The 14,495-nt window shown below is 39.3% G+C and overlaps 1 protein-coding gene across 2 annotated transcripts in view; it reads left to right on the plus strand.

Moving 5' to 3' along the window:
- The window catches only part of epha10 (EPH receptor A10), a 185,083-nt gene that overhangs the window by 159,449 nt on the left and 11,139 nt on the right, over positions 1-14,495 (plus strand). Inside the window, exons 9-11 of one of the 2 annotated variants that reach the window (XM_026156065.1) lie at positions 6,006-6,131; positions 9,484-9,539; positions 13,701-13,826. In XM_026156065.1, the coding sequence (XP_026011850.1) occupies positions 6,006-6,131; positions 9,484-9,539; positions 13,701-13,826 (308 nt within the window). The remainder of the gene's footprint in view (positions 1-6,005; positions 6,132-9,483; positions 9,540-13,700; positions 13,827-14,495) is intronic. The other variant, XM_026156066.1, reaches the window with a different exon arrangement.

The raw sequence follows: 14,495 nt of genomic DNA on the forward strand, positions 1-14,495 counted from the left end.
TCATAGACTCGGCTGCATATTAAGTTAACCATCACATGCAGCTCCATCTTAATCCAGATTATAGTAATCTGTCTGTAAGAGAGGATCCTGTAAAAGGACCATACATTAACAGTGATTCTGCGTTGTGCAGCCACGCTCACCATCGTTTAATATGCAACATAAAGACATCAGCTTGATAATGGCGCTGTCCGCACCCGGGGGAAAATGTTGGCAGGGTCAAAACCTTCTTTGATCATTTTTTTGGCTCGAAGTTCATAGTTCTTTGCTCTCTAATTAGTTTCCACATAGAGAAATGGAGCTGTTTAAAACAGCTGAGATGAAAGGTTTAGGTAGTGTCACTTGTATAACGGCAGACACATGGTTTGCAAAGTGATTTCGCTCTACCTCTTGGGTTTACACTGAATCAAAGGGTCTTTTTTTAACGTTGTTTTATAATGAGAGTGGAACGTTCAGCTTTATTACTCTACCTTTTTCAGTAAGGATAAAAAACTGTTGAACTGAACTAACGTTTAACCTTAAACCAAAATGACTCACAGCTAATGCAAATTACTCTTCACACTTCAGGGAAATCTTTTTCTGCATATTGCTCAGTTTAATTAAATTCAATTTTTGTTTCAAATTATTATAGTTATTATTGTTACTTATTTATTTATTATATTCTGTTTTCTTTTAGTACAGCTGGGCTTAAAGTGGCAGTCTGGTACAATTAGGTTCAGTTTGGGTCATTTTTAATGACGCAATTTAGATAAGATAATTGTTATGATGGAATGTTTTTAAAAAATTGTAAAGTGGGGCATTGTGAGCATAGGTGTTTAAGTAATTAATTGGACTTTTAGTCCTCAGGTGATTAGTAGATGTTGCTGCACATTTCCCTGCAATGACTACATTGGTGCCACAGGCTCATGCATTGCAATATATTACTAAAGACAATGTAGGCAATCATAATAACTGACGAATACATATTAACATAACTTGCCAGACTTGAGTGTCTTGACTGTTAAACATTAAATGATTTTATGATATGGAAGCTGAATATCTTGTCGTGTAGTTACATGTTTTATTCAGCTGAGCAGACAAAGGGAGTGAGTGGATTTCTGCTTGTTCCAAACATTTTGCTCTTTGACTCATGCCCAACTCTGAATTCTACCATCTCACCTCAAATACGCCTACACAGTAACACACAGACTCGCAACTCTTACTGTACTCTCAATCATATATGCAGCACATGAGTAGAGGGCAAATATCTATTCCCACACAGTACACATGCACGCATATGTTTTTTTCTTCTTCCATTTGGCTGCAATTCAACTGTTCAGTCTGTCCAGCGAGATTTTCCAACACATTGTGCAAAGATTTGTCTGTATAGCTTTTGTTCATCCTCTTTTCTTTCTCCGTACACACACACACACACGGATACACTGATCTTCACTGAAGCTGCACTCTCAACCATACAAAGTAAAGTGGGCTTTTTCCACAGCTACACTCTCTGTATGTGTGTATAAAGAGGGGCTGTGTTATAGACACCACGACCAATTCAAGATCCAGACAAACGGGGCAATGATGGATTCAGCTGGGCGAAAAACTGGGTCCTGTTCATTCACAGCAGCGTCATACACATTGGTGGATATCAGTCAAACATTTTTAAAGGAAAATATAGGAATGGATGTACAAACATTCGCAGACATAGTCAAGTGAAGACAACAGCACTGTAGTAGGAAAAGCATAAAATTCAACAAGGTGCTTATTCTCAGTAGACACATACTCTGACACACACACAGCACAAGTATTTAAATAAATTCTTGCTTTGACGAAGGCAGCATCATGCCCTTGTGCACAGCATCACAGTGAATAATAATGGTTATCTTACTCTTTTATTTCCATCACTGCATTCATTGCAAGTGGTCTCCATTGTTCATCGCTGCTGGACCATTAACTAGCTCTTCATGTTTTGCATAGAGACAAAGGGAGAATGGTGTGATGCCTCAATTACCATGTTCGTGTTCGCAAAGACAGCCAGCTTACAGCTATGGCTGGAGGGTCTCAGTTACATCGATCTGCCTGTTCACACAGACACATGCAAATGAGTTCCACTGCACACACATAAAGGCATGGATGGACACTGGCAGCGAAATGCATTTATGGCACATCACATTTATGGATGTGCCCTTGATGCTATGCACGGTCCTCAAACCTACTTCATTTTTCACTTTTAATATAGAGTGCGTTAGTTGTGCCTCTGTAATGGACATGGGGTTTGTCTCTCCCTCCTCTTAACCCCTTCTGTTCCTGCAGCTCTTAGAGTCCAAAAAAAAGGAAATTATTCCATTTTATTTATAAAGCGTCATATCAGGCCAAGTAAGGTAAAGACGCTACAATAATACAGAGAGAAAGCCAACTATTTGACAACCCCTTATGAGCAAGCATTTGGCAACAGTGGGAAGGGGAAACTCCCTTTTAACAGAGAGAAACCTCCAGCAGAACTTGGTGCAGCAAAGGTTTGAGGTGAGGGGATGGCGACAGGACCAGTGATTTTATTTTCTGTGAGTTGGTTTGAATTACCATATGTGGGTACACCACTACAACAGATCGTGCCATATTTTACCGCATAATTGGTGTATTTAACTTTCTGCATCGACTATTCTCTTAGTCTTTAGATCTCTTGTGTTGGACAACCTATAGCAGTCTACTGATTAAGTTTAATAGTCAAAGTTACTATTAAAACAACGAATATTTTAGCATTTCTGTACCAGAAGCCCTAGAATTGCTTCCCATTATCTTGCAATTTACGTATGCAAGAAAATTGCTTTAAGGCTCAATCAAATCTCAAAATAGTTGCTGATTGCTTTTATGGTAATACATTTACTGATGAACTGAGAAATTCTTGCAGCTCAGTCTCACCATTATAAAGATGTTATTTAAGCACAGGTTCATCATCAGTCATAGTTACTTACAGTGACATACAAATTATTATGAACTCTTATTAACATAAAGTGGTAATAAAAACAGATGAAAAGTGGAGGGGGCGTGATGAGATAAGAGAGGGTATTTTGTATTTTCTTCACTTTGAAACCTCACCTTGATGCTCTATCCTATCATTTACACACATACACACAGAATCCAGTGGTGCCTGACAGAGTTTGATAGAGCCAGAGTTCCAGGGCATTGCCCAAACATTCTCCAGGAAGCCCAGGCTTGACTGGTCAGTGCAAGGATTGTTTACCCTTCACCAGCCACACCAGCATGCGTTTCTGTGTCTTCTGATTGAATGTGTGCGTGTGTGTGTGTGCGTGTGTGTGTTTTGGTGTCTGGTGAGTGAGTTACAAGTTATCAAGAACAGAGGATGGAGAGGAGTTCAAGAAGAAAGAAAGAAAGAAGCAGGAAATTAAAGATGAGGGTCATTTCATAGGGCTGATGACACTTGGTGACACAGTAAAAAAAAAAGTAGGATTCCAAGGGGAAGAGATGGGGAAGCTAAGAAAAAAGGTCTCAAACACAGCAGTGTATAGGTGCATGCATATGTTGAACAGATCAGTGCTTTTATGTCTGGAAGTTACTTATGCATAAAGCCATTTTGTCAGTCTTGCTGTTTATTATTCACCAGATAGTGTTTAAATTAACACCTTTGTAAGTAATAACTTACAAATGAAGCTGAAACTATATTTGTCTTTATCTTTGTGTGAGAGTAGGTTTTAGAGTAACACTATTTATCTGCCCCAAGGGAGAGATACTTATGTGGTAGCAGGGCTCATCCGAGTAAAGCAAAACTCAGCAGTGGAATAAAGTGAATCTCATTATACTAATGGATAAAAGTTAAAGTGTTCTCTTTTTTTTTTTTTTTAAATTACCTAATTTTACGTGCATTTTGCCATACATATTGTAAATCTCCTCCGGCCTAATACCTCAGCTAGGATTCTATTCATGCTCTCTCACCTATTATTCTGCACCTGCATTATTCTAGGATATGTAGGCACGGAGTTGAAAGAGCTGACATGGAAGCAGCATAATTTACATGACATCCATCTTCTATTTTGTTTTAAAGTTCTCACCCTAAAGTGTGAGTGACTGTACCTAAAAATGTACAGCTGCATAAAAGTGCATGTTATTACTAATTTTATAATTATGATCGATTTTTGAAGTTGCCATAGAAATTGATTAAATTAAGCAAAAGCACACACAAAACCTATCAAACTATTCTGACATCCTCGACCAGCCAGCTGAGGCCTTTCTGTGTGGAGTTTGCATTTTCTTCCTCTGGGCAGCAACTTCCTCCCACAGTCCAAACACACACACACCAGGTCAACAGGTGATTCTAAATTGGCTGTAAGTGTGAATGTGAGCGTGGACGGCTGTCTGATGGGAGCCCTGCGTTCCCCGAATAACTCGGATTTTTTTTGTGTAACACCCCCTCAACTCCCACTCGGAAAGTTGAAGCAGAACAACGTACCCCCGAGTTATCAATCCAAGATGGCGGCACTGAACATAAACAATAGTAAAACTAAACTTTTAATCTGTACTGCCACTGTTTTGTATTTTCAACTCATTAAGTCATACGCAGAGCAGTGATTAGTCTTTATCTCTGAATATGTTTTTTAGTTCTAATAGCTCGACTATGCTAAGAATCCGCTAACTCGGGAATAATGTCGCTCACAAGTCCTGACATCTGAGTTCTGAGGTGTCTGGAACATGGCAAGAATCTTGGCCTGTGATATCTGCTTTAGCTCCCCTATGATGAAGATGAGGTAGATAATTAGAAGAAGATGGAAGGATGGACCTTTTAAAATAAGGCTACTTGGGTGTTTCGTTTGCAATGCTAAGGTTGTAGGAGCTTTAGCTTTATTGCCAGCCATAAGATGAGGTGAGATGATAGCATCAATAAATATTAAACATGTCCCCCACTTTGACAGGTATCAAGCTGTCACTCACTCTATCCACACATGACAAGGGAGTGGTTTTTAATTGGCTATCGATCAGATGCCAGGATAAGACGCATACATTCATCGGTGCCCTGGTTTCTTTTAGTCTTCTCCAGCTAACATAACCGGTTTTGCCAAAATGGTTAATCAGGGTACTAAAGGCTAGAAGTATATGATTTATAGAGAAAGTCTGTTTTTCTGCTTGATTCAGATTTTTTTTTTGTTGTTGTTGTTGTATAGAACATTTCTTTCTCTAAAACTATCTAAAAAAAAAACAAAACAAACCTCACTTAACCTATTCATTGCAATAACTATATGTCATACAACTAGAACAATCAACATTTTTGCTTCCATAGTTAATGCTATTCACATAACCATAGGGAAAATCTACTAATTTGTTAAATATAGCAGCAAAATTTTAATGCAGTAGTTTTGCTAGTTGAGTTTTACAGATATTCTACATTAAGGTTTTTGCAAAGGTATTGAAACATGTCTTAAATAAACATTGTGTGGCATTTAAAACAGAAATTCCATCCACTTCATGCATATGACATAATATTAGGAAATGAAAATGCAGATTTGTGAAAAATAGAATTGTTGGCATAGCTCAATTAAATTGACAGGATTTCACAGATGTGAATAATGAAGTGTCAATCAACATGAAAAGTTTGTTTTCCCCCCTCCCAAAGAACATATCTGCTCATGAATAGGGCTTAAAGAGAAAAGAAGTCTTGCCAAAACTAACATTTGAAGAAGCTGAGCAGACAGTGACAGAGTTTGGCCAGAAATTTTAGCATTCACCATCCACACATTTCCTTCTGCCATCTGGTTCTTTTGAAGTTGTGAAATTTAAAAATCAGTCCAGAATTCTTGTAATTCTAGTTTTAGAAATAGACTGCAAGGTCTGTTTACAAAAATTGAAAGTATATTATATGATTTTTTGTACTGTATGTTTACTTGATAGCATCCACTGTATTCCAGTGATTAGATTTTAGAGAAAAATCTGTTTTGGATCCAAAGTTGTGTTGAATGACTAAATTCATGAAAAGAGCCAGAATTGACAATGGCACCCCCTCCTTGTTTTCTTCCCAGCAGCGTCTGCTCAGGCTCTTCCAATGTAACTCCTGCTAGCGTGGTGCTGCTTTCGACCTCCTTCTCCACCCTTCCTCCTCCTCCTCTTCTTTCTCCTCTTCCTCCCTTCACAGAGCTGATGCCCAGGTACACTGGCATGTCTGTAGTCTCTTTCTCCCTGCTCCCCTAGCCCCACATTTCTGTCTCCTTTCATTTCCTCATACCGAGAGAATCATAATAACCATTTCTTTCCTTTTTCATGAAGCGGTTCAGCACAGTTTTATTTATATCCTCGCCACTGCGCTCCACCGAGATCTGAAATCAAACTAAAAATGTAAAGGCCAGTCATATTGAATTCATACTCAATAAGAAGCAACCTTCCAATGAGTACTACTTTGCATCTGCTATTTCATTTTTGTCACATATATGACATTTCAGAAGAAGAAAGGGAAATGGTCACATAAATCAATTTATGAGTCTTTTTCATGCATCCCTACCACTACTCCTGCTACTACTACTTTCTACTACATCCTTCTTTGGTATTTGGTATTAGTATTCATGCTTATTAGCTTGTTGTCACTCCTTTAACCCCTTATGCCTAGTGTATCATATCTGATACATGGGTTTTTGTGAGTTTTTGAGACTTTGTCTCTAATTTGAACGTATATTTTTAAGAAACAAATTGCAAAAAGATGCCAGATGTAGCTAATATGATAAAAATTAAAACTCATATATGCTAATTGATATTAACTCTTATTTTTTAATTTTTCAGAAGGTTCAATAAGCATACTATTTTAAATATATATATATCAATTTGTGGCAGTTATTTAATGAGTACAGGGCTTAGATGGTTGATTTATCCTGCTGTGTGTCCTAGCTTCTGTTTTTCTGTTACTTTTCTAATCTCTGAGATGCATATTTTTCGTCTCTCTTTGCTTCTTCCGCTGCTCCTTGCAGTCTACTTTATAGGCTATACTGTGTGCCTCTTCAAGTTTCAACTTCCTTGCATAACCTTCTTCCCAATTATCCTCTTGTTCGCAACCTCTTATTTTCATGTCACTTCCTCTGCCTCTTCGTCGCAGCAGTACTTCCTTCATTTCTCTCGATGATTTCTCCACTGCTTTGCCCTTCTCCCCTTGCCGCGTTCGCTATTTGCTCCCTTACCTCCACTCCTCCCTTTGGTCTCCTGCATCTTGTTTCTCTCGGTACCGTGGTGCCCTCCATTCTCATCTTCCTCCCATTCCCACCCCTTGCTCCCTTTACGCTGTGCTCCCTTATCTATTAATTCTTGTCTCCTCTCTCCTGTCTGATATCTCCTGCCCTGAGGAGTTGTGGTGCATGTGTCTGCTGGTGTGTTTTGACAGACAGGGTCCTGACCTTGTCTCAGACCCAACTGCTACACAGGCTGAGGGATGTGTCAGCCTCACCCTCAGCCACGTCTCTCCTTATAAAAACTCACGGGGACATGCACATGCAATATAACAGGATCCTGTAAAGCGCGCACACACACACATGTGCGCCCACATGAATTTGTGCAGACACACTCATGCACAAACGACACACATTAACATTCCCATGTGCACATACATACGACTGTCGTACTCTCTGTATACTCCCTCTCAGCTGTGCACCAGCTCTTTGTGTAGTGCAGATATATTATGATGTTCACATTAACACATGCCTGCCTGAGCAGGTATAATATTGTACTTAAACATAAATCTACACCTCAGTGTCATCTGTGCTCGGGCCTTAACTGTGACACGTTGTGACTTCTTTGTCAAAACAGCCACAGCAGTCTTTGCTAGCCATGGCAGCAGAACGTTAAGTATGTTCCATGTTCACTTGTTGATATTATTGATGCAGATATACATACACGTCTGTTCTTTTAAAAGGCTTAGGCTAAACTGATTTGCTAAAGACCTGAAGGACGAGGCACTCTCAAGATTGGCATTTGAAGAAAACTTTCAGATGTTTGTACTTGACCTTCTCATTCCATATAAAGCATTTAAATGTGCTATGCAGAAATTTTAAACTACCCCTCATTTCTTTATATTTTGCTTCCAAGGAGCGAAACTTTCTTGTAATGTTTTTGAAAAGGTTTTGAACACTTGGTTAAACAACTTGGTATACCTTAGCATAGTTTGCAGTGTGTCCTTAAAAAAGGGAGCAAACTGGACAAAAGAAGGGACAAGCCTGAAACACTATCTAATGCAGATGAATAGTATCTGAAAGTCATGTGTATAAGAATTAGTGTTTAGCGAAGCCTCATCAGAAATGGTCTAATGGGTAGTGTCAAGATACCATTTTTAGGAGAGAAATACAGGTATACCAAATTATACAAAAACTGGACTGAAAATCAGTGGCAATGGCACTCATCGAGTAATAAATCGTTTTGGTTAAAATCATCAACAAAATCTATGGATGACATCAGGAGAGAGGTACAGCATTGAGTGCCAATAGCCATCTGTAAATTACGATTCCAGCCAGTAGCGTTGGAGATCTCGTCAACACTGATGGAATTATGAACTCCAAAAAAACAAAATACAGTCAGATTTTGATCCGCCATGCAATGCCATCTGGAAAGCATCAGATTGGGAACTGCTTAATTTTTCAGTATGACATTAAAACCAAACACACTGCCAATGCAGTAAAAGCACAACTGAATTGAAAAACCCGGACCTTACCATTACTGAATTATACAAACTCTGTTTCTGGCTTTCATGTTGTATTTCCATGTATGTTTGCGCATGCTCCAATAAGTCAGCGCAACATTTTCAGTTTTCCTATGAATATACAAAGAAATGAGAGGAGGCTTGAGACTTTTGCACACTTTTATACTATATTTTGGTATTTGTAGACTATATTTTATTGGAAACCGGTTGTTAGAAAAACTTCTGATGTTGTTAATTATATCCTCAGTAATTCTTTAGTCTTGTTTTTCCTCTATTTTTCTAATCTAAGTAAGTTTGTTAGTAGCCAGCCAAATGTTAATTTGTCACTGACAGTGTGAGTGTGCGTGGCATTTGTGTTGCATGCAAAGAAAAGAAAAAGAAGCTTTTTTCAGCCAGAAGCCATCAACAGTGAGATCCTATTGAGCTTGCTCCTCTTTAGGCCCCTGTGGTGACAAAGGATGAGGACAGTCCAGTTGCCAAAGTGTATATATATTCATTTCTTGGATGAAAAGTTATTCAAGGTGAAACAACAATAGTGTATCAATTGCAAGGCTGTTGGTGTGAGTCGGTGGCACACTCAAATAGGCAGGATTGGCACTGAGCCTCGGACTTTTCTGATGAGTGAACACTTCAGGGGTCTTTATGAATGCTTCTCCACATCCTTTCTCCTCTGTCAATATTCTCATTGTTGCTTCTTCTCTCTTGGCAGTTACTACTTATAACCATGGCTCAAGATAAAGAGCAGCTGATTCTGCCATTTACCTGTGTCTGCTAAATGGGATTAAAAAGAAACTCTCTCTGATGACCGTCTCTCTCTTTCTTCGCAGGCAATGTGGCTACAGTAAGGCTTCTCAAGAGGGAGATGAGGAACTTTACTTCCAATGTAAGTGACAAAAGTGATGATTGTATTATACAGCATCACTGTGTCTGTATAAAGTGTATGGGACAGGAGGCGGAATCTGAAAAAAGGCTTTGTCTTTTCCTATTCCAGTGCGGGAATGGCATGTGAACACACATGCCCGTGCATTACAGATGACTTTTGAGGCATTAAGTAGCGCCGCAGCCTTGATTCGCAATTCTGAGTGCATGCTTAGCCAACTCTGAGCACACTGACACACTCCATTAGGTGGTGTGTGCGTGGTTGAGTTTGATGGGGAGAGATTGAAATCAGGAGGAGGAGGAGGAAGATAAAGAGCCGGAGATGAGGGGAGGAAAAAGAATGGGAAAAAAAAGGCTAAAATCTCATGAACAAGGCAGGCAACAAGCGAGATTGTGCTTCAAAAGCAGAACAGTAAATGTTGTTGTTTTACAAGGTTGTAAATGCTTCTTTTTTTAACCTCTGGTCACAAAGCTCTTAATAGGTTTTTTGTTTGACAGTGACAGATTGAAACAAGTTTGACATATCTGTTCCTGTTTGTGTGCGGGTTTGCCTGTCAGTGCTTTGCTAATGTGGTGGCTGTGTGTGTGTGTGTGTGTGTGTGTGTGTGTGTGTGTGTGTGTGTGTGTGTGTGTGTGTGTGTGTGTGTGTGTGTGTGTGTGTGTGTGTGTGTGTGTGTGTGTTTTAGAGTTTATTTATGTGTGTATGCATGCAGAGTTTGCTTTCTCTCCTTTTTTTTTTTAATTGTGTGTGAGTGCGCAAGCGTGTGCTCGTGCTCATTTGCGTTGTTTAATCTCCCAGCATACTGAGCCCTCTAGAGAGGTTTGGAGCACTATGTCTGATGAATAATGAGCCGAAGCCATGCGAATGGGAATTAAATCTTCCCAAACAAAGACATGCCAACAGCTGACAAGCACGTAATATACACAAACACAGAAACACACCGAAACATTTTTGGCCTGCTTTTCAGAGACACACACACGCACCTTTCTTTCCGAAACTTGGACACCCATATAAACATTTTTTTCCTCATTATTCAACACAAAAGTCCGTTTTGCGTTCCGTGCATGCAAACCCAGTGCAGCATGCTTTCGCGTTCCTGCAGGTCTGCTTTGTCCGAGAGCTGGAAGCACGCAAAGTAGTGGGTGTTATGATTTTTTTTTTCCCATCTGTTCGCCTGCCAGACTCTTAAAACACATTCTACAACCATATATTAACGCGTGAGGACAGGGGAAGAGAGACGAAAAGTGAATAAATGAGCGTGTGAGTAATAAAGTAGAGGAAGAAGGAGGGGAAATGAGTGAGTGAGTGAAGGGCGCACTAAGAGGTTTGAGGGATGAAGTGTGATGAGGTGAACTGGCAGAGGAGACTCATCATAAGTGACACTGCTCAGAATATTAGTTTTATGTCAGAGTATGTGACCTAGAAATATTCAGCACATATTCCATGAATGCGAGGAGAAGAGGCTCGTGACTCATTTGCAATGCCATCGATAGTCGGACTCTGCATAAGAGAGCGACGGCAAGAGAAGGTGTGTAAGGAAATGAACGGAGAAAGACACAAAGAAGTTTGTGTTCTTCTGTCTATAATGAAAGAAAATGTTCTTGAATATGTTTCAGTTTCCCTTCGAGTGTGCCTATAGCAGTAACTCGGTGAACCCTGAATCTAACCAGCTGCTGCAGTGCATGTGTGATGGATGAACATGAAAAGCTAAATGCTACAAAGGTGACTTTGCTAACAAAGCTATTTGTTAGTTAACCTTGAAAAGTTGGGTGTTGATTATAGTCAAGTAGACCTGCGACAGACAGGCGACTTGTACAGGATGTACTCAGCCTATGGCAACTGGTCCCCTCACAGCTCTGAATTAGATCAGCGGAAGAGGATGGATGGAAGAACATTCAAGCAGACTGACCTTGAACAGTTTATACTACAAATGCAGATTGAAGATTAAGTCCTTACTGGAGTAGAGATTTTTCCTGGTATGTGGGCATATGTATGATGTAATGTTGTATTTGTGATATTACGCACTGGGTTTTGAAGTCCTGCTGTGAAGCTTCAAGATGAGCGTTTCCATCTTTGCTAGAGGGGGAAAAAAACGGATATGGCAGGAAGGGGTGGGTCTGACTGTGAAACTGCGTGCTCATTGGGTAATGACAAGTTGTAAGCCAATGACTGCGTGCTTTCATACCACAGGTAATCCTCCATTTTGAAACATGGTATGAACAAAATTTACAAAATAGTCTCAAAATGCATGACTGAGCCCATAAACCCAGAGGTCAGCTGATTTCCCATCGACGTCTGTAAGACAGGAAATCTTTATTGCAACCACAAGTATCGCCATCTGGTGGCCTTTAGATAGAATGCAGATTTAAGGCTCAGCTTCATGTTTCCAACCCAGATGCTATGTGTTTTGTGCATTTGTGTGTGTATGTCTGATTTTAAGCTACTATAGGAAAGAACATTCAGTCCAACACTTGAATAAAAGTGTTGGACTTTTTGCACTTATGAAAGTGCCAAAAGTGCACTTTCATAAGTGCACTTTCGGCTTTGCGCACACACACACACACACACACACACAGAGAGAAGCATATCAGCATGTGTGTTTGTTCGCACAAGTAAGCATGTGTGTGTGGTAGATCAATAAGCCGTTTTGAAGCAGCCAGTACAGTTTCCCTCAGGTCAATCTGAAACTGTAATCACATTTGAGAGCCTCTGTGCTGCTTTTGGGAGTACTACCAGGCCTTTTCCTGGAAGATTAGCCTTAAAGTGTAGTAACAGGAGTCAAAGGTCATCCAGCTGAGAGCTATAATACACTGGTTAATGGTCATTGACTACCTGCTGGCAAGTTTATTTTCTTACCATTGGTATTCAGTAAGTACAACAGGCAGTTAGCTGATAAAGAAAACTAAGGCTCATTGAGAAACCAAGTAGTGTTTATTTTGTTGTGTACAGTCTAGTTGGAGTCGATATCCCTTTCATTTCTAAATGTCAGGTAAAATTTCCAATTATTGTGTCTCATTAGCCTCACAGTAGTGATTTTGTAGATGCTGGTAAAAGAAATGAGGCAATTTGTGTGGATATGTCAGAGAAAAATTATTAAGTAATTTTTGAATTACTAAGTTAAAACACATCCAGTTTTAACGTAGACGTATTTTTGTTTTGGGGTTTGTTTTTTTATTTTCAACATTGCGGTTTGAGGGTTTCTTTTAACCTAGAGTGTGAAACTTACAGCAAAGGAGCAAGGCAACTATAAGCACCATGTGACAAAGGTTTCTCTGCCTCAGCATTTTTAAGTCTATTATGCTTGTCCCAGTTTCTGACTGAAGATTGTATTTTGGTCGTGTGTGTCTGTTATTTTGCCTGCGTATGTGTGTGTTAGAGCGATAACATTTTGAAAAGACAAAAACCCTTGTGGAAGAGCCGTGTGATCTGAATAAAGCCTTGTGGAGGAAACCCAGTAAGACTTGAGCACTCAAAGCCTTTGATCTTACTTTGTCTCCCAGGAGTTTGCAAGGTCACAACAAATAAAACGGAGAGTAAGGCGAGTTATGAATAAAGAAATGGAAGTATATGTTATTTTTTCCATCCTTTAAATAAAATGACAGACCCCCCCCCCCCCAAATCATCTCTTTGCATTATGGGTTATATTTGGCTATTATAACCTTGAAAAACTGACTAAGAACTGAGATATTTACCTTAACCCTACAGTTATATAGAGCTATGTAGAGTTTGATAGAAGAAAGCTTTTCAGCATTTTCAAACATCAATGGTAAAACTCTGGTATTGATTTCAGGCTGGAGATCAAAGAGCAAAGCCTTCTTCCCAGACACAACATTTTGGTCTAATGTTCAACTATCATACACAGAGAAAGTCTTTCTTGAAGGAGACAGACATAGCAATTCCTTTCACTGATGGTAGCCTCAGTAGAGCACAAAGCGATGCAGACTTTAGAAATGCTTTGCTTTCTGTTGAGAGCGAGGTCCAGCCAGTCTGGGAGTGTTTCTTTATATCTAATGTGGATATGTTGCTGCTGGGTACTTCAGACGTTATAAAGAATGTGCACAATAAATGATGTAATGTCTTACAAAGTGTAGAAAACACATGTCTCATTTTATATCACCAGTTTTAAAACTATATAAATATTTTTGTGTGTTTATACCACTGCAGTTAAGATCCCAACACGGAGGACCTACATTGACCCCGAGACTTGCGAAGACCTACTTCAGGCTGTCCATGCCTTTGCCAAAGAGCTGGACAACTCGAGCATCAAGATCGAGAGAATTGTGCACACAGGTACATGATTATACACAAGAAAGCATCTCAGATTCCACTATTCATCCCAGAGATGATGGTGGAGGACTTCACCACTCGGTGAAAGGGTGCGTGGGCTCAGCAATTTTAGAGTGGGGTAGAAGAGAATAGAAGAATAGAAAAGCCCTTTACTGTCATTGTACATATTCAATGGAACTGTACACATGTTGTTCATCCTTTAAGCTCCAAGCTCCTTTAAGATTGAGGAGAACTAGAAAGCTATACTGTGGTTTAACAAAATAGCATCTAGTTTGTTGTAGTATTAGTGCACATGACATGTGAGCTTCCATATCTGAAAAGGCAACTTGCTGGATAATATTTCTGCTTTGAGAGGTTTTGGAATCATAACTACAGTGAGCGTTTCCTGTTCAAAAAAGTAGTGAACAAAAACATGTTGCGGGCATTACATTTAAAATGAATATTTTTTTTTAATTAAACAAAAATAAATCCATCTCTCATGTTGTCTTTGTAATATTTATGCTACATGAAATATTAAATAGATTGTGTTGAATAACTCCCTCTGTTTCATTTAGATTTTGCTAAGCATGCAAATGCATTTTAGGAATGAGGATATAATCAAAAGCAGTATATAGCACAGTAGAAATTATGAATGACAACCAATTTTAATCCATTAATTTTCCAAATATTATA

This window comes from Astatotilapia calliptera, chromosome 22 (assembly GCF_900246225.1).
Source record: "Astatotilapia calliptera chromosome 22, fAstCal1.2, whole genome shotgun sequence".
Lineage (NCBI taxonomy): Eukaryota > Metazoa > Chordata > Actinopteri > Cichliformes > Cichlidae > Astatotilapia > Astatotilapia calliptera.